The sequence below is a fragment of the Aspergillus pseudodeflectus genome (genome assembly GCF_044049435.1).
Source record: "Aspergillus pseudodeflectus strain CBS 756.74 chromosome Unknown BJX68scaffold_30, whole genome shotgun sequence".
Classification (NCBI taxonomy): Eukaryota; Fungi; Ascomycota; class Eurotiomycetes; order Eurotiales; family Aspergillaceae; genus Aspergillus; species Aspergillus pseudodeflectus.
The window spans coordinates 84,183-109,026 of NW_027263806.1; the positions used below are offsets into that span (position 1 = coordinate 84,183).

General features: G+C 53.2%; 8 protein-coding genes across 8 annotated transcripts; 5 read left to right on the forward strand and 3 right to left on the reverse strand.

The window, feature by feature from the left end:
* Positions 1-1,530: 1,530 nt before the first annotated feature.
* BJX68DRAFT_240136 (sugar porter family MFS transporter) lies at positions 1,531-3,593 on the reverse strand. Its single transcript, XM_071040637.1, has 4 exons — positions 2,873-3,593; positions 2,159-2,821; positions 2,062-2,109; positions 1,531-2,008 (listed from the first exon to the last, which is right to left on the reverse strand). Exons 1-4 carry the CDS (start codon positions 3,407-3,409, stop codon positions 1,598-1,600), a joined length of 1,659 nt encoding a protein of 552 aa, XP_070897476.1. The 5' UTR covers positions 3,410-3,593; the 3' UTR covers positions 1,531-1,597.
* Positions 3,594-4,423: 830 nt separating this feature from the next.
* BJX68DRAFT_119790 (Zn(II)2Cys6 transcription factor domain-containing protein) lies at positions 4,424-6,125 on the forward strand. The gene is made up of 2 exons (XM_071036096.1): positions 4,424-4,840; positions 4,889-6,125. Exons 1-2 carry the CDS (start codon positions 4,748-4,750, stop codon positions 6,113-6,115), a joined length of 1,320 nt encoding a protein of 439 aa, XP_070897477.1. The 5' UTR covers positions 4,424-4,747; the 3' UTR covers positions 6,116-6,125.
* A 757-nt stretch (positions 6,126-6,882) lies between these two features.
* On the reverse strand, positions 6,883-8,077 carry BJX68DRAFT_240141 (DUF3425 domain-containing protein). Its single transcript, XM_071040638.1, has 3 exons — positions 7,990-8,077; positions 7,365-7,935; positions 6,883-7,303 (listed from the first exon to the last, which is right to left on the reverse strand). Exons 1-3 carry the CDS (start codon positions 8,063-8,065, stop codon positions 6,937-6,939), a joined length of 1,014 nt encoding a protein of 337 aa, XP_070897478.1. The 5' UTR covers positions 8,066-8,077; the 3' UTR covers positions 6,883-6,936.
* A 121-nt stretch (positions 8,078-8,198) lies between these two features.
* BJX68DRAFT_119801 (uncharacterized protein) lies at positions 8,199-9,386 on the reverse strand. The gene is made up of 4 exons (XM_071036097.1): positions 8,633-9,386; positions 8,515-8,583; positions 8,362-8,458; positions 8,199-8,311 (listed from the first exon to the last, which is right to left on the reverse strand). The coding sequence occupies exons 1-4, from the start codon at positions 9,290-9,292 to the stop codon at positions 8,205-8,207; spliced, it is 933 nt and encodes a 310-aa protein (XP_070897479.1). The 5' UTR covers positions 9,293-9,386; the 3' UTR covers positions 8,199-8,204.
* A 724-nt stretch (positions 9,387-10,110) lies between these two features.
* On the forward strand, positions 10,111-16,330 carry BJX68DRAFT_240143 (ankyrin repeat-containing domain protein). Its single transcript, XM_071040639.1, has 2 exons — positions 10,111-16,059; positions 16,127-16,330. The coding sequence occupies exons 1-2, from the start codon at positions 10,129-10,131 to the stop codon at positions 16,211-16,213; spliced, it is 6,018 nt and encodes a 2,005-aa protein (XP_070897480.1). The 5' UTR covers positions 10,111-10,128; the 3' UTR covers positions 16,214-16,330.
* A 722-nt stretch (positions 16,331-17,052) lies between these two features.
* BJX68DRAFT_240146 (uncharacterized protein) lies at positions 17,053-19,357 on the forward strand. Its single transcript, XM_071040640.1, has 2 exons — positions 17,053-18,434; positions 18,483-19,357. Exons 1-2 carry the CDS (start codon positions 17,065-17,067, stop codon positions 19,321-19,323), a joined length of 2,211 nt encoding a protein of 736 aa, XP_070897481.1. The 5' UTR covers positions 17,053-17,064; the 3' UTR covers positions 19,324-19,357.
* Positions 19,358-20,595: 1,238 nt separating this feature from the next.
* Positions 20,596-22,039, forward strand: BJX68DRAFT_268335 (uncharacterized protein; the record flags this gene model as incomplete). The annotated part of the gene is made up of 5 exons (XM_071046059.1): positions 20,596-20,760; positions 20,840-21,423; positions 21,479-21,543; positions 21,599-21,629; positions 21,697-22,039. 5 exons carry the CDS (start codon positions 20,596-20,598, stop codon positions 22,037-22,039), a joined length of 1,188 nt encoding a protein of 395 aa, XP_070897482.1.
* Positions 22,040-23,119: 1,080 nt separating this feature from the next.
* BJX68DRAFT_268336 (FAD-binding oxidoreductase) lies at positions 23,120-24,625 on the forward strand (the record flags this gene model as incomplete). The annotated part of the gene is made up of 1 exon (XM_071046060.1): positions 23,120-24,625. One exon carries the CDS (start codon positions 23,120-23,122, stop codon positions 24,623-24,625), a length of 1,506 nt encoding a protein of 501 aa, XP_070897483.1.
* Between the last annotated feature and the right edge of the window lie 219 nt (positions 24,626-24,844).

The following is a 24,844-nucleotide window of genomic DNA, read 5'->3' on the forward strand; positions in this document are numbered from 1 at the left end:
CATATCCACGGGAACAGGCATTGTTCACCCTTTTCCCGTCCATATGGTTCTCTAAACCTGTCCCGGTAGGGTAGATCGAGTTGCAACTTGCCACTCATATCGATTCCGGATATACAGCTGGAAGAAAATCCGCGGTAGATTAACCCTAGAGGGCTCGACGATGGAGGAATTCTGCACCCCTTTGCTTTCTTGTCCCCTATCAGTTTATAATCTGATGGGAATATAAAATTGACGAAGCTTCCCTGCAGCGTGGACATGATCATCAGCCGCTCACATGGATGGGCCCGGCGTATCTGGATCGGATCTTAACAGCTCCGCCAAGAGGTTACGTTGTCTTCAACGATGTTATTACGACTGAAGACTGACGACTGACCAACGCATCTCGTCCTACCTAACACAAAGCCACCATGTAAGTGCAGGCTCTTATGGCCAGACTCTCGGAATAACATAAGGAAGGCGCACATGTTACCAGAGGCACCACGCCTTCCTTGCCGGAAGTCTTGTTCTAAGAGAGGAAGGAACGATATGCGGTGTGTCTATCACACCTGCCCTGCAAGCTAACCTACTTTGCAAGGAAGGTGCGATTTCGACGGAATGGGAAGGAGTGACTGAAACCCGCTGCCGCACCTGCGTTGCTGGGCGAATTATATGTGTGACTACGAATCGATCCATAACCTAGCATCTCACCAAATTACCGCAGCGACTGGCAACAACATCGAGCGCTAAGTTCTCCTACCTAGACAAAGCGAGGGCTGGCGAGGGCGGTATACGAGTTATCGACGTTGACGAGGCCAATGCAGTCCTGAACGATGGACACTGAAGACCGACAGGGCTGAACCACTTGAACCGCGAACAGCAGCAATATAATATACGAACATTGGCCGAGTGACCTTGTTGACTTTTCATGGAGTACCAAAACTGCGACACCGGGTCAAATACTTCTCGCGAGTTGATGCGTCGGCAGCTGCGTCGGTTGATAAGCCGCAATTCCGGGGAGAATTGTGCGTGTATCGTAGTGCGTAGTCTTGAAGCGTCTCGAGATGGCTGAGATCGTCAAGAAGACGTTCATAAATGGATCACTCATAATAGATTGCTTGCACAAATGGGCTTGGTAAGCGCAACATAGGTAGTTAAACAATGCCTGTCCGTCTAAACGCTGAGCCGGGACCTCCGGGGTTGCCGGACACCCTGGCCTCTGCGTCCGATCCATGACTGATTCGGTTAGGGCTTCTTAATTTTATGCCGTCAGCGGCGTGAGGGGCCAGCTTACGCGATTTGAATATCTTGCAGAAGACCTCACCCGGGCAAACAGGCGGAGAAAGTTGCAAATGGGCGATCTTATCATAGAGACATTGTCCGTGAGCTCTCTCTAGTGCATCAGGTTCTCGCCAGATGTGATGGAAGTCCGGCCAGAGACGGTTTGTTGGCGCTCTAATGGATTCATCTCCTGCGTATCAGACTCTGGACGCGAGCCATATCTATCCATGATATGTTCAACTACAAGTCGGAAAGGTTGTGCTATCATTAATGTCCATTCACGTCCAAGTTCCCAAATCTATCAAGTCTAGTCTATATCTAATCTCTTCATCATAAAAATCTAAACCTTAGCGGCATCCCGCTCCTGCGCCGGCAAATCGGGCGAGGGATTCTCCACATGCGCCTGCCCAGGTGTCTCGTTATCCTTCCCAAAGACCCCCTCCTTAATCTCAAAGCGGAACTGCTCTTCATCCTCCTTGAGCTGTGCCTTCAACTTAGAATGTGCCTTCCAGATGGGCTTGATCTCAAAGAGTCTGTCGACTGCTTCGAGAGGGATACCGCTAGTCTCGGGGATGAGGAAGAACGCGAAGAAGAAGGCGAGGAAGGAGAGGGCGGCGAAGAAGAAGTAAACGCCGTAGTGCATGGTTGCGAACATTTGCTTTGTGAAGCGCGAGACGAGGAAGTTGAAGAGCCAGTTGCTGGCTGTTGTGGCGGCTTGGGCGAGGGAGCGGATGTTGGGGTCGAAGAATTCCTGTACACGGATTAGCGAATAGATGATGTGCAGGGGACAGTTTAGGCACGTACCGAGTTGATGACCCAGGGAGTTCCGTTCCAGGTAGGAGTGTAGACAGCCTGGTCATGTTAGAGCAAACTTCCACAGGAAGAAGGGACGTATACTCACAGTCCACAGGTAGAAAAAGAAGATTGCAGCAATGCCACCCCCGTTCAACTTGTCGGTCGGGTTATCCTCCGGGCGAACAACGCAGATGTAAGATCCAATCACCCACATGCAAATAGAACCGGTGACTGCACCGCCTAGCAGCAAGTTTCGTCGACCGAGCTGATCAACGAGGAACAGGAGCCAGACGAAGGTCATGACAGCCTTGATAACGCCGAAAATACCAGTCATCCAGCCGACATCCGAATCAGACACACCGATGCTGGTGAAGATGGTCGGACTATAGTAGTTGATGGCGTTAATGCCAGATCCGTTTTGCCAGAAGAAGAGCATGCAGCCGAGGAACAGTCGGTACATGATCGCTGGGCGTGCGGAAACAGCCTTGAACGGCTTCCAGAAACCAATGCCGACAGTAGCGATTTGTTCTTCCAATGCCTGGTCGATGGCGGCGACCTCTTCGGTAATGTAGATGTCCGTCTCATCGAGCTGACGGATCCATGTGAGGTTCTGCATGGCCTTGGTCCGTCGGCCCTTCAGGAAGAGCCAGCGAGGCGACTCTTTGATCCACAGGGCTCCCACGAAAAGGAGTCCGGCAGGGATGATCTGGACAGCAAAGGGAATGATCCATTGTTGGTGCGTAGGTGCCATGTGCATTTCGACTCCGTACTACAGAGATACTGTTAGCTATCGTCGGCAAGCTGATGAAAGGAAACTCACGTTGATCCAGAACCCGACGAGTCCACCAACTTGCCAGCCCAATTCATAAAGACCGACCAAACGTCCTCGAATGGCAGGAGGCGCGAGTTCGGAAATGTAGATGGGGATGATGTTCGATGCCACACCGGTCCCTAGACCAGACAGAACACGACCTGCATACATGATACCAAGGCCACTTGAGCCCTTTGACCCGCACTGGAGGCCAGCTCCAAGGGTAAAGACAGCGGAGGCAATGACCAAGCTCCATTTGCGCCCCCAGAAATGACCAAGTGCATATGTGAAAATTGCCCCGAAAAAGGCGCCGGCGATGAAAAGCGACACGATGTTCTCGCTGATGAGATCGACATGATCCGTTGACATTTCATCGAGGCCGAATTCGCTTTCAAACGAGGCCAAAGTAATGGTCGTACCGATAAAGGCAGAGGTATATCCGATCATGTTGGAACCACATGATGCGATAAGGGCCAGGACGTAGATTCGCCAGTTGTAAACGGCCTTTGGCGTGGGCCGGTCTTCGACGAGTGTGAGGAGACCCATGACTGCGAGTATACAGACACGGTGCGAGAGAGAAAGGCGTAAAGTCGTGGAAAGAGATTTTTCAAGAGTGGGAGGAGCTTCTAAAAAGTATGCATCCGCAGAAACTTCGGGGTTTCGCTACTCCAGCCCTCTCCACAATTCCTTGGGGTTCGCCAGCAGGACATCCGGGGCATCCTGAGGAATCGCCAGCCTGCGATACGCTGAGCAGCTCACACGTCAACCGTAAGAAGCTCACCGCAGAGTCATTACTCAATCCAGACGAGGGGATCTCGTCCGGGGGAGTGTTCTCCCCAGCCATCGCTCTCTTATCCGCGTCATGGAGGGCTCGGGGCCCGAAAAGCTCTGCCGCAGGGGCAGGTTAAGTGCTCTACCATGGGGAAGACTTTGCCGGTAAGCAGCGGCCGTCGAAACGCAGGGCGAATCCCACAAATCGGGCCGAAGTTGGCCAGTCACAGAGGCCGCGATGGAACCCCCGGTTGGCCATGCGGGCCGAAAGCTCCAGTTTTTGCACAGAACTGGGAAAAGCGCTTAGCCCTGGGCCCGGAAGATGGCCGAAGTCACAGCTAAGCGAGAGTTCAAGTACTCTGTGATCCTTGGCTGAATGCACATCGATAGAAAGCAAAGGGGATTCCTTTTTCCTGATGAACTAGATGACCAGAGGTGAACCTGAGGCTTCGCAGAATCTTGGGCGAGGCGGCGACTCGGCGAGGCTTGTCGGCATTGGCGCTCTTGGCCACAGGCCACCCCGCTAACTGCTTTGGGGAGGTCGGCCCGGTGCGGAACAACCATGTTCCGGAACCGGAAGAATTTGCCTCCGAGTATTAGCTGTGATTGTGCTCGTCGGCATTTGAACCGCAGCCACGCTTTTGGCTCATTCGCCGCGGAACTTGGAAATCTGGAATGTGATTGTTCATCATTCGTCCTAATCCCCGTTCGTTGCCCTGGCGCCTGAGGTTTCGCATTTATCCTTGACGCAACCGGCCATTGGCTGCGTCCGGTCTCGGGGCGTCATGTGAAACAGCCACAGTGAGATTCATCCTTGGAATCTCGCCCAGGATGCCAAACTCAGCAGGATCCTCGGTTGATTGCCTCCAACTAGGGCTGACCGACTGCCAAAAATTAGCTACACTGAGAAATTGCCACGGTGTTCAGGCCGCCGCCTTGGAACTCTGTTTGATTGCGACTGACAGCCTTAATTCTGACCTTATAAGAACCTCTGGATAGTTCAGAGTCAGGGTTCTTGACTCAATTGCTGCCATTGAACCCTGATCGACGTAGCCGTTGGAAATGATCGCATCTCCAGCCCTGTGATAATGAAGAGATCCTACAGTCTCCGCCATGACCAACACGCCTCCACCCGCCACAAAGGGGCGCCGATTTCACCATAAGTCGCGGTACGGGTGTGCCCCGTGTAAAAGGCGGAGAATCAAGGTACTCGATCTTCCATCATTGCTTGAAAAAGAGGCTTAATTATTGCAGTGTGATGAGAAGAAGCCAGTCTGCGGCAACTGCACCCAGCGGTCGGTCGAATGCTCATTCAGGAGCCTCGAGCCTACCTTGAAAAATCAGCAATTGTCGAGAATTACCACGGTCGGCAATGCTTCAAGTCCACTTGGCGTCCCCGCAAGGGTATCTGGTCCTGGGGTAGACATGCCCTTTTGTCGCAGCAATTCGCGCGACCTGGAGCTGTACTGCCACTTTCAGATCTATACGTCTACAAGCCTCGCCCAGCCGGTCTCCATAGAGCCACTATACCGAGAATTCATCCCGAGTCTAGCAATCTCCTTTCCTTTCGTTGGTCACGGCCTTATGAGCATCGCCTACATCCACCTCGCCACCATCTCGCCCCAAGGGACGTCGAAGAAACTTCTCGCAGAGAGTGCATACCACCTTAACCAAGCGCTTCCGGGCTACTCCGAGACGATCAAGAATATTACCGCGGAAAACTCCACGCCGCTCTTCAGCTTCGCCATGTTTGTGGTACTCTTTACCTTTGCGAATTCTAGCGAAGAATCCGGCGCTCTCCTTCAAAGTGCTCGGGGTCAGCCACGCATTGACGAGAAGACGGTCCGAGCTCTGGGAACTACAGCTGCACGGGTCGCGCAGAGTATCCAGAATATCTTTGGAATCTTTTGGCGTTGCCAGCACTGGATATCAGCTGGCCCGATGGCGGCTGCGATTCGACGATACCTCCCTCCAACACTGAGCGACGCCTCGGTGGAATGGATCCGTGTGGAGGACGTGCACCTCGCGAAATTGCCCCGGCTGTGGGAAGACGACCCTACAATCACATTGGCACAATCATCTGCCCTATCTAGTTCTCTAGCGTGTCTCCGAGATACCTTTGCCATGGTGACCCAGTTGACCGTCCTCCCACCAGAGGATACCGAGGCAGGCACGCTCAGTACTCGAAGAAATGACCTGGCGAACATTCACCAACAATTATGTGCCGGCCACTTGTACGACGCGCCCAGTGTATTTACATGGTACATTCGACTGTCGCCCGACTTCCTTAACCTACTGGAAGAGGGGAATCAATACGCGATGGTTGTGCTCGCACACTTTGCCATCGTACTTGACAGGGCGTGCGCCGGTAAATGGTGGACACATCGACTGTCTGAACATTTCGTGGCGATGGCCGACGTGATTCTGGGTGAGGAGCGGAGAGAATGGATTGAATGGCCACTGACGGTGATCGCGACCTGAGTCGGTTCGGCCAAGGCTTGTCAGTCACAATCTGGCCGCGTACGGGGTCTCGAACTCAACAAACATCTATACAACTTCTTAATACCATACCCACCACCATTACAGTCATTGCGCAGGTGATGCTTTTCTTTGCAAACGCTCACTCGCTGCAGCCAATAAGATTGGGATAGGGGACCCCGATACATCTAGTTTGTAAGAATGTCAGAACCTGAATCGAGTGTCGACGTCGCCCACCTGGTTTGTCAGCTTTAGACCTAGAACATCGCTGATTGTCGCGCAAACATGCTCAACAGCATACTCCTGCAAGTGTCGACGTCGAAGAAACACCCAAAGCTTATTTTTCCAAACTAGACTGCCGATCTGACGGGTGCTTATTTTGTTGCTCGAGTGTCGGAACTTGGACGTAGGAGTGTCAGGCGTAGGCCTAAGGCGCGAGCGATGACATCGGCGACTTCTAGTAGTGCACAGTTATAACTTGGAAATATAGGCATGCAGTCTTTATATCAAAGAGACGATTCGGTTGTGGTAACATCTGCGTGTGCAGGGGGATTCGTCGTCATCCCATCAAATATATATATAGTAGCTTTAGGTAGACTAGGGTACCACGGCGCGCTTTAACATACCTACATTAACACAATTCAAGCAAAGATGATAGAATCGAGAATTGGCTCTACAGCGTGTTTGTGAATTACTTGACTCCAACATAGTTCAAGTTAGGGATGAGCGGAAAGATACACTATTCTTGATTAATGAATTCCTAGTCTTCTGGTCAGATTAGCTAAACAACAATGAACTCCATAACTCCGCCATGAACAAGAAGATCATCGCCTTGCCCACCACCAAGCACTACTCCGATAAATCAAATCACTCTCATCCCCAACTAACCCTCCCCACTTACGATAGAACCACGGCGTAACTTCCCAACTACGGGCATCCCACGGGGCGCCATCTCCGCGCCCGTGTAGCGAGACCTCTGACGATCCGTTACACCGCAGACCGCCATGCATAAGGTCAAAACAGAGGTCTGTTTCACTGAATGTACGATCGCCGCGCGCGAGTGCTAACAGTGCCCGAGTTCGGAATGTGGGGAAGGGGATTAGATCTAGGTATGGGTGGTGGGGGATGGTAAATTGTTCGGGGACGGGTTGGATGTCTGGTTTCAGGGCTGCGAGTTCGTCCGGGGATGTCCTGCCGTCAGTTAGTTTAGCAAAAGCTTCGAGATTCGACGGTTTCTGGTATATTAGCATACCACGGCACAGATGGCCGAGTTGGCGTGAACGGAGACATTGCCCCATCGACTGCCATCTCCTCGACATGGACCCCGATATGCTTAGCTATCTCTACAAAAGCAGACATGTGCGCATGCGGCTGCGGTACTCGCGAGACATGACCACCGTCAATCTCAAAATACCACGCGGCGGGACCTCTGAGCCGCGAGAGGACTTGGACGCCCGCAAGTAGAGCCGTGCCGATTCTGAATCGACCACTCATCTGAGGCTCGATCGTCGACGCCCAGCATGCGAAGCAGACCTCCCGTCTGGCATCAAACAATGCATCGTCTAGGCAGTATCCCATCGATATCAGCCCGTATTTGATGACCGCGCCAATGTTCAACCCTTCGGCGTCTATGATCTTGACGACATTGTCCAGGTCGGAAGGACGAGCGAAGTAGTGCAGAAAGTCACCGAATTTCAGCTGTGGTCGCGGGCACGCGGTTTTCCCCTTGCAGCCAACGTGGCTAGGTCCCCTTGTCGCGGGTACTAGCTGAAGATTTGGGCTCTCATCCTTCAGGGCTTGTTCCAACGCTTTTCGTCGCGCACCTTGGCAGGGGTTAGAAGAGACATGCGCACTCGCTCAGTGGCAGGAGCGCTCACGGCTTCGTTGCTGTGCCCTCGCATTCTGCTCTCGTCTGCGTTCCAGCTGCCACGGCTGGATAGCTTTTGTCGCCATATTCGGAACCTTAGATGGAGTTGAAGATGAAAGAAAAGGGAGAATCGCTCTAATTAAGCACGGAATTAGGCGGGGCTACCGGGGCTGACTCCACGCTACGAGTCGCTCCTTCTTGGCCCTCGAAATTAAATACACGTGACTATAGATAAGGCTTCACCTGCTCTTCACTCCATTCCCAGAACTTCTCACTGATTTCTTGCTCGAAGAGGTCGCGGCGGCAGTCTACAAGCTTACCTGGAGGGACGACTATAGGATGTCAGCTCTTTGAACTTTTCTACATGGCTATTGCAACTTACCCCACTGCTCAGGTTTCTGGACTTCGAGGTCCGCTTCGAGGCCAGCATACAACTCGGTATAGGCGCCGATCTCGGGGTTCTGTGCCAGAAAGAGGCGCTGGAGGACTTGATCAGGTTTTGTCCTATAGCTAAAATGAGGGCCACGGAACTTACGACGAGGATGAGCACCAGCTTGGGCATCGACCGCTGCAGGCTGGTTATGGCGACTCCGGGGTCGATTGACTAAGTTTGTTAGAATCAACCGTCATTACTCCTAGTTGCTTGCACCTACCACACTCACAACGCCATCATCCTTGGCCCGTCGTGCGAGGGCTTCTGAATGTAGCACGTTCCCTGCCTTGCTGCGCGCGTACTTCGTCCAGGCGCCCTCGTCGTTCTTATAGTCAAGGTTACCAAAGTCAATAGCCGGCTTCGGGGCCCTCCAGACGATGGGTGCCGACACCCAGACAACACGAACAGAATTAGGCGGAGAGACAGCTGCCGTCTTGGCCAGAGTCGGATAGAGAAACTTGTTTAGCAGAAAGGGCCCAAGATTATTTGTCCCCAGCTGTAACTCGAACCCCTGCTTCGTCTTCGAGCCCTGTGGCGGAATCATGACGCCAGCATTGTGCCATAGGACATGCAGTTTATCCTCTTTGGCGAGGAATTCTTCCGCGGACCTTTTGATTGTCGATAGATCCGAGAGATCGAGGTGGAAGAAGTGGACTTGCCCTGTGGAGGCTGGAAAGCGCTGCCTGAGGTCGTCTGCAATCTGCTGGAGTTTGGTAGTGTCGCGAGCTGCGAGGTATACCTTGCCGTTCCGCTGGTAGAGGATTGTGGCGAGGATAAGGCCATACCCCGAGGATGCCCCGGTCACTATGAAGACCTTTCCACTCTGGTCGGGGAGATTGGCCTCGGTTAAGGGAGGTGTGCGAGATAGAGAACCGCCCATGGTGTCTGTTCAAGTGAAAACGAAATGGAACAAGGGGATACTGGCAACATTCCTGTTGACACGTCCTCCAGGGGGGCTTTATAGAAACGAAGCAGCAAAATCGGGTTAGCCGCTTGGCTGTCAGCATTAGAGTTTGGCCATTTGATTGGTGCCCTTGACTCGGAATGTGGGGCGGGATCGCCCGGGTTTCATGTCCGGCTCCAAGCTCTGGCTGTCTTGATGTCCGGAGAGTAGTCTCGCTCTGGATGGAATGATGTTATCTCGAGAGGAGACAGAGACGTAGCTTGCACCAAGACTATAGAATAGTGACTATCCTGCAGTCCTACGCAGGCTACTGTCCCGGAAAACACTGGAATGCCACAGGAGGGACAGCTTAGCTTGACATGTCGTGCGTAGCTCATCTTGTAGATTAAATCGAGTTTCTGTTTCTGTAAATCGTCCTGCAACTTTTTTTGGGCAATGTTTGGGGACAATTCCTGGGTACCTTGTATAGTTTCGGTATGAAGGCTGCAACAAGGCGCAAACATTGCCGTTTGGTACCCTTACTTCGTAATCGAAGAGAGAGAATTCTCGCCCAACAAGGCAAGGCTGATTGAAGCTCATTTGAGTCACCAAATTTCCCCACCGCCATGACCGGTACCCTGATGGATCTTCATGGCCAAAATCCAAGGTAGGCAGCAATGAGGGGTATTTCAGCTGCCAGTGGTCAGAGGCTCGTGCCAAGAGTGGGCTAGAGTGCTTTGGGTGGGCTGTGCCGCGCTGCCGTAAAAGCCGCATCCCCAGACTCTGACCTTCCAAGCTCTTTCCTTCTTTCTCCAACTCGATCGATTTCCATCATGGAGGAAGACGACTTTGTGGTGGTTGACACCAACGAGGTCCCCTCGTCTACCGAAATCACCCCTGAACTGGCTGCAACCACAAAATGGCTTGAGCCAACAGCCTACATTGGTGAATCCAGTGAGCTCCAGCAGCACCTGAACTGGCTGGTCCCAGGAACAGGCGAATGGATCGAGCAGACGACCGAATTTCGTCAATGGCAGACCTCCTCATCCCATGGCGCTCTCTGGATCAAGGCCATTGCCGGAGCGGGAAAGAGCGTTCTTGTTGCCCGTCTTGTGGCGCTCCTGCAGCAACAGGGCAAGGCGCAGGGCATCCCCGTCCTGTTCTTCTTCTTTCGCCAAATTGTCGTGGCAAACCATGGGCCTCATTCTCTGGTTCGTGACTGGCTGGCTCAGTTACTCCCTTATTCCCCATCGCTGCAGGAAACACTCAAAGATCTCCGAACGCGTACCAGTCGCGTCCAGGAGGTGGCCTTTAACGAGTTGTGGCACATTCTCCTCGACACACTTGGCTCGCTCAAACAGGTCTACTGTGTTGTGGATGCTCTTGACGAGCTAGACACAAACCACACCTCGGACTTTTTACCTCGTCTAGTCGCTCTGGGCCAGCTTGCACCGGACCGAGTCAACCTGGTGATGTCCAGCCGCCCGCTACCCCATATTCAAAAGGCCCTGAACGACCCCACTGTTCTCGAGATCCGACTGGAGAACACTCAGGTGAATAAGGACATTGCCATCTTTGTCGACTATCGCTTGCGCCAGGCTCAGCCCAACCTCAGCGAACGTGTGTTGGCGGAGATCAAACAGGCTGTCGGCAACCGCGTCCACCCTTCTTTCTTGTACGCACGGTTGCTGCTCAACGAGCTTCTCGAAAAGCATTCTGCAGAGAACTGGTCTGATGACTCTGTTCGGCAGTCACTCGTCTCCATCCCGGCCTCTCTCGAAGACCTCTATACCCACATGCTAGCCGAACATTCTCGAAAAGCCTCAGTCCCTGAAGACCGCCAAGTCCTAATTTTGAAGCTCGTCACCCATGCGACTCGGCCTCTGCGCCTCCTTGAGATAGCCACTGTTCTTGACTTTCTCTCTATGGGCAGCGGGTCGGAGGATACCTACCCCGACACGAAAGCAATGGCTCGCATGTCCTGTGGGCCCCTCTTGGAGATCCTAGAGGACGAGACTGTTGCGATCATTCATCATTCGCTCACAGAGTTTCTGACGGATCCAGCCAGAATAGACGCCGGACCGCAGGCATTCCCCGTGATTGATTCTTTGGAGACCCATCGACTGATTGCCGAGATATGCTTAAAATATCTGTCCGCAGCAGGGCTTTCGGAGGGCAATAAAAACGATTCCGAGCTTCCTAAAGACCTTAAACGCGCGCAAATGAAGCACCCGTTCACTGATTATGCTGCGAAGACCTGGTTCGATCACACGCGTCGCATACCGGAACTCGATGAAGATTTCCTGGCTCTTCTGGCTGATTTGATGCGCCCTGAGAGTACCACATTCTCTGCTTGGATAAGTACGGTGATGAAGCTCAAGGACTTTGAAGTGCCTACAGTAACACCCATCCACGCCGCTGCATGGGCAGGAATGGCCAATTATGTCGAAACGCTGTTGGCCACTGGCATAGACCCCAATATTTCTACCAAGCTTGAGACAACGCCTCTTGCCATGGCCGCCCAAAATGGACATGCAGAAGTAGTCAAACTTCTCCTTCGCCACGGCGCGGCTCCGGATGAGCCGGACTTTTATGGCATGAAACCGCTACACTATGCGGCTCGGGCTAACCACCATGCCGTTGTTCAAGCTCTCATGGATGTCAATGTAAGCCCAACAACGCCCAAGACCAGGGATCCGACACCCAGACCATGCGGAAACGCTCCGACGAGCGTGGGCCATACCCCATTGCAGTATGCCTGCTCGGCTGGAGCAATCGAATCCGTCCGTGCCATGATGCCTCATTTCACAGAAAAGGATGCCTGGCACGCCATCGAGCACTCCATCGCTAGCTCGAGGGATCAACTGGTCGAGCTCGTGGTGACCTTCCCAGGGCTGTCGTTTGATTCTGATCGTGGACGCACTGCTCTGTTCCGAGCCATCGAGAAGGTCAACTTTCCGATCATTCAGCTTCTACTAAAGATGGGGTGCGATCCCAAGTGGAAACCCAAGCGCTCCAACATTATTTACATTTCACACCGGTGGAAGCCGGCCGAGTCTGCTCTCCTGGCTTTGACCAAGTCGCGCGATCACTTCCACACCCATGACGCCGCATCCGACGCTCTCCTCGAGAGGTGTCTCGATCTGCTTCTGGACGCGGGTTGTACTGTTGATAGCAGTGAGCTCAAGGCCTTCGTGACGAAAGGGCTACCCGGTGTGGAGAAGCTCCTGCAGCACGGAGGGAGTGTAGAGGCTGACACTCCTGGTGGCGATACGCCGTTGCATCATTTTCGCCCCAAGAAGAGCTCGCAGCGCACACTCGACGCTTTAATGCGCCACGGGGCTCAATGGACACTTGCGCGTAAATCGGATGGTAAAACCCCTCTGCACACCTGTCTTGAAGATCACTACAGTCTCGATGTTGATCTACTGGCTCCATATATTACGGACTGGAATATCCCCGATGCCAACGGCAATACTCCATTGCATCTCCTGCAAGAGCGATCCGAGTCCAATGTCAGAAAACTGGTAGATCTGGGAGCGGATCTCAGCCGTCGTAACCACGCGGGACAGACCCCTCTTCATCTGTGCCGAAGTAAATACGACATAAAGGCTTTTGTGGCAGCCGGGGCTGATGTTGAATCGCGCGATGCTAAAGGACGGACCATTCTGCTGATCAGCGTCCGTGATGGCTATGGCGATGAGGAGAGAGTGAAGCATCTGTTGGCCCACGGAGCCAATGTCCATGCTGTTGACTTTGAGGGTAACGGTGTCTTGAGCCATGCTATTCGATCCAGAGAAGGTGGAAAGTTATGGGAACCCCTCTTGAGCGCTGGGGCAGATCCTCTCGAGACAAACTACAGGGGAGACACGCTGTTCCACAGGTTTATGGATCGTTCCTCGAAGTTATACCCCCAGAGCTCGAATGATGGAATCCTGGAACGGCTGCTACAGCACAAGGAACTCAGCCCCACAGCACAGAATCATGCAGGGCAAACTATCCTGCATCTGCGCTGTCGCCAGCCGCCAAGGTTTGGCGGAAGCAAAAGCCTCCATGAAGAGAACCTCATTGAGCGATTCCCATCTAAGACAATTGAGGCCCTTGTGGAAATACCAGACAATGAGGGCCGAAGACCGATCCACGACGCAGTTGCAACCTCGGAGTATTTGGTTGCCTGGCTCATCGGCAAGGGCGCGACGCTCACGGCTCTCACGCATGCCCAACAGAGTGTCCTCCACATTGCTGCCATATCGAAGCAGAGCAATACCTTGGGACTTCTCCTAGAAACTCTAACGATTTCGCAAAGGGGGATTCTGCTAGACCAACAGGATAACCAGGGAAAGACCCCGCTATTCTATGCATGTCTGTCAGGTCATCTGGAAACTGTCTCGCTCCTATTGGAAGCAGGCGCGGACGTACAGATACCAGACAGCAACGGGGAAACTCCGCTGCATGCTTGTGCTTACTTTAAGGTTGATCCCTCTATACCTGCACGCAATCGACGCGAATCTCCTGATGCTGCTGTACACCAGCCAAGAGAAACATTTGGCGTGGATGGTGTGATCGCTGCGTTGAGGGCTCATGGGGCGAGCATTGTTATCCATGATAACCTGGGAAGAAACCCTTTGGAGATGGCTGTAGAGTATAGGAATGAGGCGATGGTCGCGGCCTTGTTGGAGGACACCGAGCGAGAAATCCTGCAATCTGCTCCACAAGGACGTCCTCGTCGCATTGGCCGCACAAGCCCCGAAACCTTGGTCTTGGCCGCTCGTCATACCAGCGAAGCCTCAGTTGTCGACATCCTCTCTGATCTGAATCATTATGATGCTGTTTCCACATGTCGCCGGCTCATGAATGTCGGCGCACATAAAGCAATTGAAGAGATGGCCAGTTGTGACCTGAGCCTGATAAGACCTGGACAGGACTCTCCCTATTGCCGACCACCCGAAGACTTTCTTTACGACGTCGTGAACTGGGGACTTTGCGAGCTTTTTGAGACCCTGGGTAAAATGAGGAGCGAAAATAAGTGGATTGATGGTGTGCCAGGTGAACCGCGGGAGTCCAGGACCTTGGAGCCGTTTCTTCTCTATGCAGTGCGACGAAAAACACCCAGTATGGATTTCCTGAAAGTCATTGTTGAGACCTTTCATGCGGATATCAATATCCAGAGCTTCAGAGAGGAATACTACAAAGGGGGAAATCGAGTCCTACCGTCTGCTACTGCAATTGGCGTTCTTGCAGAGGGTGATTACTGGTGGCAGACCGAAGGGGTCCGCTATCTCCTGCAGCACGGGGCCAATCCAGATCTTTGTAATGGAAAGGGCGAGTCACCACTACACATCGCCCTGAAAGGCGGCTACCGTCGGAACCAGATGGTCAAAATTCTGTTAGAAGGCGGCGCTAACCCTAATCTCGTGGACGAGGAAGGGAACACTCCACTAGGCCTGGCAGCTGGCAACGCCGAGCTTGTGCGTCTACTGCTGAGACATGGAGCGAATATACACCAAGGATCGAATCCTATACTGTTTTCTGCAATCACCAAGCAGGATGTCGATACGGTTCGGGTTATCTTGGATGCAGGCATCGACTGCAACAAACCATTTACCGATCCTCAGCCATTGGCAGAGCAGGCCGAGCCAGAAGAATTGTCCGTCAGTGAGCAGGTTTACGGAGAAAGACGATTTCGAGGGTTTTGGTTTGGAGATGAGGAGAAGAAGAAAGAAAAGGACCTACTTCTGTGTCGACCACTCCATTATGCCTGCCACGCGCGGTTTGAAGTTGCCGAGAGGAAGGACAAGGCGCATGAGATTGTGAAGCTTCTCTTGGCCCACGGCGCCAGCCCCTTCCTTTACACTGGCCCCGGGAACACGAAGGACATTATTATACACGACGCCATATACCAGCGAGGGTTCTTCGAGCCCCTTCTTCAACATCCGAATCTCGATTTAGACCAGCGAGATGGCAATGGCAGGACGCTTTTCCTTGCGGCATGTTCAAAAAGAAAGCTGGATAGTTTCGATAGTCGAGGGAGAAAAACCGGTCCGCCAGAAGCCATTCGTCAACTGTGTGAGATGGGCGCGGACATGACAGCAACGGACAATAACGGGGATAATGCCATCCATTTACTGCTCAGAGCATCTCAAGACGGGAACCAGTACGGCGACACAAATATTGAAGCCTGGAGCGAGCCGATATCATTCGTGCTTGATCGAAAGCCGGACCTGATCAGACAACGAAATACCAAGGGATACACCCCCTTCCACACTGCTGCAGCCAACCATGTATTTCCCCTTGTTGACCTCCTCATTGAGCGTGGCTCCAATCCTCTCGAACCGGATCCGAATGGCAACACGATCCTACACCATCTCGCCACCTACATGTATAAGAACGAGCGTTCCGGATTCTTACCACAAATGGCGTTTTTCATCTCACTAGGTCTGGATATAAATTCCCGGAATAACGACGGGGAAACACCCTTGCTCAAGTATATATCCTGCGCGAAAAGCGACCATGGCGTCTTCAAACGGTTATCAGTCATTGAACAGTTCATTGAGATGGGCGTAGATATCTTCACGCAGAATAACGCCGGTGAGACTATATTGCACGTTATCGCAGGTGCTACTCTCCCAGAGAGTGACGAATTTTACGACTTTGATCTGCGGTATGTGGACATCAAGGAGAGCGAGAAGGAAGGTGCCTTCAAGTACTTCATGGCCAAGGGGCTTGATCCGTTCAAGGAGGACAATAGACAACGAACGGCTGTGGTTCGTATATCATTTCTATCATGTTAGACTGAGACTTGTGTTGTTATGCTAACCTTGGTGCCGATAGGACGTTGCGGCTGCGTGTGGGAAGGAGGGGATCCTGGCCCTGTTTCAGACGGGCAAAGAGAAGCGGTTGAATGTTGATAAGGATTAGTTGATGAAACTTGTGTTGCCCTATTCCATCATTTACTGCAGTTCAGTCTTGCTATATTCCTCAAATCTATCTTGTTCAATGTGATTCAGATGCCAAGGTTTGGTAAATCGAGGCCCCATCCGAGGCTCTACACAACCCAAACCCGAACAGACCTCAAGGGCCCATAGAGACACACCGTTGAGACTTCCGGCTGCGCTCGATTGCAAGATATGTGTTTGAGCAATCGGAATAATCCATTGATGTTGTTGGTTGATGTGACTAACGCGACTATTTATTTCGTAATCTGCGGGGGCTTGTAGTGGTATAACTCCTCATTTGCTTTGAGGTCATGGGTCCCTCCCATAGTGTCCATTTCCAATCTGTCTACCCTCTTAATGTCGGGCCTGACTATCAGTATCCAACTGAAGGTATACAGCTCCTACACAAACAGAGACCGTGGACATTATCAACGCTTCCTGTTGGAATTGTTTCCCATGCAGCCTCGGATTCGAGTGGTACTATTTGTAGGCTCTAGGGCAGACGGAGACAACTCCGAGGTGACCCCTGTCCAGACCGAGTCCAGTCCCCATCCCAAGGGTCTTGGAAGCCTTGGCCCCCAATCACGAAGATCTCTCTAAATTCTGGGCAAAACAAGGCCAATTGAATCCGACTCTCTGAGATTTGCTGCGCTTTGCCTTTCAGCGGGTTCAACCGATGCTACCTCAGCTGAAGCCCAGAGAGGGCGAGGTGCCCAATAAAAGGCCGAGGCAGGAATCATGGTGTGATGCTCAGCCCTGCCGGGAGCCGCGAGCTTATAGGAGCCTCACACCCACATTGTGGATTTGTTTTTGCTCTCGACCAGCGGGCTCAACATGTCCGACTCCATCCCCCTCAGCCCTCTGCCCAGGATATCGCCCGACGCGTATGCCTTATCAGACATTGAGCACGATCGGCCGCCGAGTATCCTCGAAGATGACGCGCCTCCAGACTATCATCCCCCAAAGGATCCCACGAGTTTGGAACTCCACCCCCGCTCACGCCATGCCCTCCTCCTCGCGCTGTTCTACGCTGCCATTACCCTCGCGCCTTGGGTAGTCATTTGCCTTTTGAACAACCATCCCATTGGCGGCGATCGCTACGGGGCCCGTACCGGAGACGACACCAACTACCACCGGTATTACGCGGAGACACAGGTGCCCTACGAGAGAAGTGAGCGCTGGTACTATGCGGCTCGAATTATCCAAGCCATCGCCAGTGTCGTCACGCTGCCTCTGACCTCCGCCGTTTGCGCCAGCGCAGCAGTGGTCTTCATGCAGCGTCAGGAACGACTCACGATCCCGCAATTGATGGCCCTCGCCGACCGAGGGTGGCTGGACTGGGCGACATACGGAAGGATCGCGAACTTTCAATGGAGCCGGTACGGGAGCTCTTTTCTGCTATCCGCCATCGTGGTGAACCTGCTTGGTCTGGTCATCTCGCCGCTACAGTCCGTCTTCCTGTCGTCGGAGGTTGTCAAGACGCCGACTACCATTCAGGGCACAGGGTATCTGATTGATCTCCCCACGCAGTTCGGCGAGTCGTCGCGTTACACACCCTCGAAGGATAACAACATTGTCACGATCAAAACGCGTGCCGCCCTTGACACAGCGAGCCCTAGTGACAGACACGCTCATCTCTGGACAAGAGACGGTAATGCTAGTGCTTGTGCCCCATATATCTGCGTGGGGCAGGGAGCGACCTTTGGCAACATCTCGGAGATGCCTGATCCATTCTTCGCCGAATTGCCCAGCGGTTTCAACACCGGGCTGATTCGCCAGTTCCTGCCTCGGGTCAACTCGACAGCTCGGTGTGAAGAGATTGAACAAGCCAACTTTCCCGATGGCTGCGACCAGACTGCCAACGCGTTCTTCGTCGAGTACACCAACACCAGTCTGTATACTCCCACTAGCGACATGCTGCTGACCTGGGGTCTAAGGGCCTGCATGCCTGCCGATGTCACGCAATCGCCATGGACGCCCACTCGCGACCGGTACAGTTTCTCCGAGGAGCTTTATCTCGAGGTCCGGTTGGACCACTATGGTGGTCTTCCTCCAAGACGAGACTTTTTTCGCGTGACCCTCGACACGACGACGGGGTACTTCGAGCTGCCGAATTACATGAACGACGGCATCCCCGGGTCCTTGTTGGATAAAGACCCCACCGAGCTCTGCGATGATCAATGTCAAGATCAAGACGGTATCAGGTAAGCATCCTCCTTGTGTTCGCTGACTGTTGGTTAACTTTTTGCCAGAAATCCCAACAGCAAGGCGCGGCGCACCACCAAGATCACCTCCGCTACCGATCTTCTCCAGGAAGTTCAACACAAGGGCCCACTTCTCGTGATCGCCATGGCTCTCTTCGGCGACGGTTCATTCATCGAAACGCGTGCGCGCCAACCAGAAGCCTACGCAGGCACCATCTTGCCCGACTTCAGCAGCGACTCGCCGTATCCTGACGGAATGAGCGCCTGTAACCACCTGGCCCCCCTGGGCCATTTCCTGTCAGGCAGCACCAGGTTTGGCAACTGCATTTCCAACTCCCAGGGAGGCGCAAACGGCTCCGACGTCCGCGATGTAGTCGCAGAATGGCTGCGTACTTTCCAAGCTGATGCCCCACAACTGGCGAATGCGTTTACGGCCGCCGCCTATCTTTCACACAAAGCCTGGATGGATCAGGGCCCTGTGGAGCCAGATTCCTATCTCGACCGTTTCTCTGTCAGCCTTGACATGGGTGTGGATCGGGAGAAACCCGTCATCTCGCAGGTCGGCATCGTCGTCATCTCTACTCTTCTCGGAATTCATGTCCTATCCCTCCTCGCGCTCGGTGTCTATGCGGCCTGGACACCGCGATGGACAAAGCGGCTCGATTCGTTCGCGATCATGCGGATTGGCGCCTCGATTGCAAAACATGTACCCTTGTGGATGGTCCACAAGACCGGTATGGTCAAAGAGCTGGATGCCGTGCCCGGATGGATTGGAGACCAAATGCCTGAGAGCGAAGACGTGGGTGTACTCGGTCTCGGGGGGCCGATGAGGGTGAGGAATGGGAGGAAGTACCTTTCGTATCATAATAAGCCGCGGAAGAATTACTAGTAGCGCTTAATATTTAATGTTTAATCTAGATGTACGCTCCCTAGAGCCCAATTCTATTACAAGAGTGTGCCTCGGTATTTGCAAGTTTGCGCATTGATTGCCGGGTCTCTTCTAGGACATCAGGCTACTACCTACTAGTAAAGGTCCAAAGAGTTCAGCCAAGTATTTCTAGACACCGATATGTAAGGCACACTCCCATAACAAAATTCAATAGTGCCATTGCTCCTAAGATACTGTTCAAATAAAGCTTGGATTAGCGGGATCTCTGGGTTATATCTACTACTCTGAATGAGCTCACTTCCAAGCGCGAATGACCGCTGACGACCTAAAAACCTCGATCCGCTTTGGTTCCTCTTCTCAACACTCAACATCATCGACATCCGTATCGGCAGCTCCCTCATTACGGGAATAGTTCAGTTGAATGCTATCAGCCCTGTATCTTCAAACTTTTTTACAACATCCGCAAACAGCAGATCTCCCAACCAAGGAAAGATCCCCGTCTTTCCCTAGACAAATCCACGGAACCGGTCCCTGTGGGGAAATGAACTCCAACATGACATCCACAACTTTGTTCCTGGCGAATAACTGCCGGAGGAGTACTACCAGCGATCCAAAGTTCCCCCCTCGGCCCCGCCGTTGCCGTGGTCGGCGACTCCCCGCGCTCAGACCCTATACTCCACGCGTCGTATAGAGCCTCTGGATCTAGCGCAGGATCCTGCCGAGGAACTTTTACCCAGCGAGGCGAGCGAGCCCCCGTGATTGGTGGCATAACGAAAAAGCCCCTGGGCGGCATTGGGAGGATGGCTTTTGGACCCCTGCACGGCCAATCAGGCGCAACGCTGTACGGCAGCTGCTGTTTCACTTGGCCCTGGGGTCTTTGCTAACATGATAACATCACACAGACTAGTGATGGCCCATGCTTTAGAGACTACGCCACCAGATTACGCCGGAGGACGAGACCCCGCTGTCAACGGTGGACTTTGAGGGCTGAAGCTGAAAGCGAGCTCTGGCAGAGTTTGCACATCCGGTTTCCCCCATAGGTCTCGTTTCTCGATGCCCTGCCTGCTCCCCACAATGCCATTGACACTGTCGCCGACGTTTCGAACGGGTCTGATCGTTTTGTTTCGTTCCCCAGCAGTTCCTTTCGTTTCTGATTTATGTTAACCCTCCCCGCGTTCTGATGTATCATCTCCTCGACCTTTCCGCATGAAGTGAGCCGAACTGCAGCATTGAACCTTCGCAAAACGCAGATTGTCTCTGCGCACGCGCATCATGGACTTTAGCGACGATGTCCGGACGGTTCCTGCATTGGCGCTGTACTTGGTCATTTGGGTCGAATTCGGGATATGCACTGTCGTGATCGCGCTGAGAGCGTACTCGCAGCTCCTCGTTGTTCGACGGCCGTTTGTCGATGATGTTGTGATGATTGGGGCTTGGGTGCGCTACCACCTCCCCTCCCTCTCTCTCGCTCATCACTTGCCCTCTAACATTCGCTAACCGATATGGTAATAAAAAGATAATGCAAGCCATCTCCTCCGGCCTCGTCACAGCCTCAACGCACTGGGGCCTAGGCCAAACTCTCGCAGAATTAATGCTCGACCGCCCGCGCATAATCAACACGCTCAAATACGCCATGATCTCGATGCCCTTTGGCGTGTTGGGTCCCATGCTCGGCCGGATCTCGTTTATACTCTTTCTACAGAACACCGTCTTGACTGTACACGCGCTGCGCCGAAAGCTGCTTTGGGGACTTGTGGCGCTGCAGGTGCTTATTAACGTCATTCCGATTATCTTGCAGTTTACGCAGTGCAAGCCCGCGAGTGCGTTGTGGGATCCCTTGCTTGTCCCCACCGCGTGTCGGGATGCGATGGTGGTGCAGCGGTATGGGTATTTTCAGGGAGGTATGTTGCGCTCCTGCCTGTTGGAGGATGGTGTTGTTGTGGTTGTCTTGGTTGTCGGTGAAGCTGATGTCTCCATCGCAGCATTCAACGCCTTTACCGATCTTCTCCTTATAGTGCTTGGCCTGCTGGTCATTATCAATCTTAAACTCCGGCTGCAGACCAAGATTGCGCTGTGTGGGATTTTATCACTAAGCTCATTGTATGACTCAGACGCCCGGCGACGATAGCTTGCCGATTGCTGACATGGATAACAGAGCAATGGTTGCAGCCATCCTCAAGACTATCCAGCTTCAATTGATGAATTCCTCATCGTTTAGCTGTATGTACTCCCTTGGCCTCCATCAGAAATAACCAGCTAATCCATGTTCGACCAGACGCCTACGCAATGTGGTCAATATGGTTCCTGTAAGCACTTTACCCGCCTTTCTCTCCTCCATGAATCTTGCACCCGGAACTAACAACAAGCCTATAGAACTGAAGGAACCGTCATAATCGTCACAGTCTCAATCCCGCGCCTCCGGCCGATCATAACCCTCCGCAAAAAACGCACCCGAACAACCTACAACAACGGCTACAGTCTCGAACTCGACGGGTCCTCGCGATCGAGAACAAAGTCGCAAGGCCAGTTACGGAACAATCAGAGTCACCGATTTGGAAATTCAATCTCGATATTCAACGATAGCAAGGGACCGACGACTCCAAAACCGGTCCTCATGCGCTGGGACAACCATAGTGGTGGGGAGAGCCAGGATTTGATTATGGTTCACGAGGAGATTGAGGTGCGGCGGGAGATGCAGACGTTTATACATTCTTGACTTGCACATTTTCTTTTGTTCTTGGGATTTTGGAGTTTTGGTGTCGGTTATGGCGCAGCTGCTGGCTCTGTGATTGGGATTGTGCATTTACCGAGGCGTATACGTGGCATGGCAGATCCGAAAATGTCGATTACATACCGGCCAGAGGCAAAAGTCGAGGTCGCCCGGTCAAGCTCATACATGCGCCGTTCTCCGCGTCTTGAATCTTTGATGTCCGAGTCATGTAGCCCACTCCACCCCACGGGGATGCACGTGAAGCCCCAGATAGATGATCCAATCACAGGCTGTTCTCTACGAGAAGCAATCTAGCTTTGATGCAGCCTGAGCTTGACATATATAGCATAATCCGGTTGTTAAACTTACTCTTGAATAGTCTTGTGTTGCGTATACTAGATCTTTAGGTCACAGTGGAGAGCTGGAGAACTCGCCCCAGCTTGCTCCACCTGGGAAGCGGAGCCCAAACGAACGATCACAGGGCTGACCGGCTCCTCATGGCCGCTTGACCGACAACTTCCAAGGCAGTTAGACTACTTTATCCCTTGAAGTTCCAGATGAGCAATTTTGATTCAGCAAGCCCAGCCGAGCTGACCTCGTGGCAAGCGCTAGCATGAGCCCCTGCAGCACGTTCAACTCCCACCAATGAGAAGGCAATCTATACGCTGCACGATGATCCCTTTTTGCGGACGGCCGCTAGCCGGTGGGTCTGCGGCATTCCTCAATTTTCTGCACTGCTTTTCGCTGGCCCGTCTGTCCCTGCCAAGCACTGCGTAATGCGTATTCTCCGGTCCAAAGATGGGGAGCTCTTTGAATCCGCCGCCATGACTGGCTGGGATTCTGTGGTTCGAGCTCGACTCGAAGATTGGCTTGGGATGGATGGATCTAAAATAAGATGGAATTAATCAATTCATTTTGCGTCCCTGACTCGGCGGAGATGTGTCGCTGTCGGACTTGAAAACGGCTGATCGCTCGGCCTATTTAAGAGCCTATCCTCGACCCCTTTGCATACTTAGACTGTTGGAAACCCACGCGGCTCTGTGCGACATTATCTCGCGCTCTAGTGGCCACTGTCAGGGACTCAAAATGTTGCACAACCTCAGCCTCTCGGCCCTCAGCGCCTTCGCCCTCCTCCTCTCAACCCCAGCGTCCGCCTTGCTCAAACCCACCGGCCCGGGTCCCAACGCATGCGGAAACCTCACACAAACCCTGGGCAAAAAAACCGTCGTCTCCAGCGTCCTCAGCATCGACTACATCCGCACGATAACCTCCTATTTCAACACAGAGCAAAGCAAATACAAACCCAGCTGCATCGTATACCCAACAAGCGCCGAAGACGTCTCCATCGCAATCAAGGCAATCCGCGCCTCGGACTCGCGCTTCGCGATCAAGGCGGGCGGCCACAACCCCAATGACTTCTTCTCCTCCGTCGACAAGGGCGTTCTCATCGACCTGACTGAATTGAATGCGAAATCGTACGACCCCGCCACGGAGCTCGCGACGTATGGGCCTGGGGGCACGTTCGGGGACGTTTATGAGTACTTCCTGCAGTGGAACCGGACGGTCGTGGGTGCGCGCCTCGCGGGTGTAGGCACTGGCCTCGCGCTTTCCGGCGGGCTGTCGTATCTCTCGAGCCAGTACGGACTCGCATGTGACTCCTTCCGCGAGCTCGAAGTCGTCCTCCCCTCCGGGGAAATCGTCATCGCGTCCGAGACCCAGAACCCAGACCTCTTCTACGGTCTCCGCGGCGGGGGCGGGAACGCCTACGGCGTCGTGACGAGATACACAGTCCAATCGCACCCGGCGGGGACATTCTACGCGGGGATCGTCGTGTATCTCTTCCAGCAGAACCCGGCTGTTCTGGACGCGATCAGCGACTTTATTCAGTACAACGAGGACCCCAAGGCTGCGATTATCGGCACGTACATGAAGCTCCCGACGCCCGATCTGAATCTGAACCTCGACGAGGCGATTGTCATGTTCCTTGTGTATGATGGCGAGGATGACAAGGGGGCATTTAAGAACTTTACGGATATCCCGCACCTTGTTAACACGCTTGGACACCTCGATTATAACGGGGTCGTGAACATGCCGATTCCTGGAAGCGCCGAGGTGAGCAAGGGCCGGAACACATTCCGGGTTACAGTTCAGCAAGGAACAGACGCGGGAATCGACACGTTGGCCACTCTTTACGCCAAATGGCGCGAATGGGGCAACAACAACAAGGGCAAATACCTCCTCACATCTCTGGACATCCAACCTGTCCCCAAATCCCTAACCGACGCCTCAAACGCAAACTTCGGCGGCAACGCCATGCAGATGCCCGATGGGCCGTGGTACTGGGTCAACTACCTGCTCACGGCGTCGCCGCTGCTTTCGGACAAGGCGCTCAAGGAGGCACAGGCGAGTTTCAAGGAGCTTGTTGAGGCTGTCCCGCCGGCCGAGGGGTTGCCGCTGTTTATTAATGATGCGACGTACGATCAGAATCCGTTGGTTACGTATGGTGGGTATGAGAAGTTGAAGACGCTCAAGGCCAAGGTTGATGGGGATGGGTTCTTTAGTACCCATACTGGGGGGTGGGCTTTTCCTTGATTCCAGTGATTGATTTAGCCGCTGTTGGATGGTGATTAGTTCTGAGTGGATGCGTGTATATAATAGTTGGTTGGATTGTTGGATCGTCGGCTTGTCGGAAGTAGCCTCGAGCTGCATAATGCACATAATACAGAAGAAGTACTTTGTCTGTCCATCTGTTGGCTCTAAGCGCTGGAGGGTGACACCATCACCTGCATCGACATGGCCGATCAGCGCCCC

Excerpts from the sequence above, each read along its gene's own strand:
- BJX68DRAFT_240136 (XM_071040637.1), bottom strand. The coding sequence starts at position 3,409 with ATGGGTCTCCTCACACTCGTCGAAGACCGGCCCACGCCAAAGGCCGTT. Across the intron at positions 2,110-2,158 it reads TCTTTTTCTACCTGTGGACT|GCTGTCTACACTCCTACCTG; the intron begins GTGAGTATACGT and ends TAACATGACCAG. Across the intron at positions 2,009-2,061 it reads CTCCCTGGGTCATCAACTCG|GAATTCTTCGACCCCAACAT; the intron begins GTACGTGCCTAA and ends ATCCGTGTACAG.
- BJX68DRAFT_119790 (XM_071036096.1), top strand. The coding sequence starts at position 4,748 with ATGACCAACACGCCTCCACCCGCCACAAAGGGGCGCCGATTTCACCAT. Across the intron at positions 4,841-4,888 it reads GTAAAAGGCGGAGAATCAAG|TGTGATGAGAAGAAGCCAGT; the intron begins GTACTCGATCTT and ends TAATTATTGCAG.
- BJX68DRAFT_240141 (XM_071040638.1), bottom strand. The coding sequence starts at position 8,065 with ATGGCGACAAAAGCTATCCAGCCGTGGCAGCTGGAACGCAGACGAGAG. Across the intron at positions 7,936-7,989 it reads GAGGGCACAGCAACGAAGCC|GTGCGCGACGAAAAGCGTTG; the intron begins GTGAGCGCTCCT and ends ACCCCTGCCAAG. Across the intron at positions 7,304-7,364 it reads ACTCGGCCATCTGTGCCGTG|GACATCCCCGGACGAACTCG; the intron begins GTATGCTAATAT and ends AACTGACGGCAG.
- BJX68DRAFT_119801 (XM_071036097.1), bottom strand. The coding sequence starts at position 9,292 with ATGGGCGGTTCTCTATCTCGCACACCTCCCTTAACCGAGGCCAATCTC. Across the intron at positions 8,459-8,514 it reads AGCTGGTGCTCATCCTCGTC|CGCCTCTTTCTGGCACAGAA; the intron begins GTAAGTTCCGTG and ends CAAGTCCTCCAG. Across the intron at positions 8,312-8,361 it reads CCAGAAACCTGAGCAGTGGG|TCGTCCCTCCAGGTAAGCTT; the intron begins GTAAGTTGCAAT and ends GACATCCTATAG.
- BJX68DRAFT_240143 (XM_071040639.1), top strand. The coding sequence starts at position 10,129 with ATGGAGGAAGACGACTTTGTGGTGGTTGACACCAACGAGGTCCCCTCG. Across the intron at positions 16,060-16,126 it reads ATAGACAACGAACGGCTGTG|GACGTTGCGGCTGCGTGTGG; the intron begins GTTCGTATATCA and ends TGGTGCCGATAG.
- BJX68DRAFT_240146 (XM_071040640.1), top strand. The coding sequence starts at position 17,065 with ATGTCCGACTCCATCCCCCTCAGCCCTCTGCCCAGGATATCGCCCGAC. Across the intron at positions 18,435-18,482 it reads CAAGATCAAGACGGTATCAG|AAATCCCAACAGCAAGGCGC; the intron begins GTAAGCATCCTC and ends ACTTTTTGCCAG.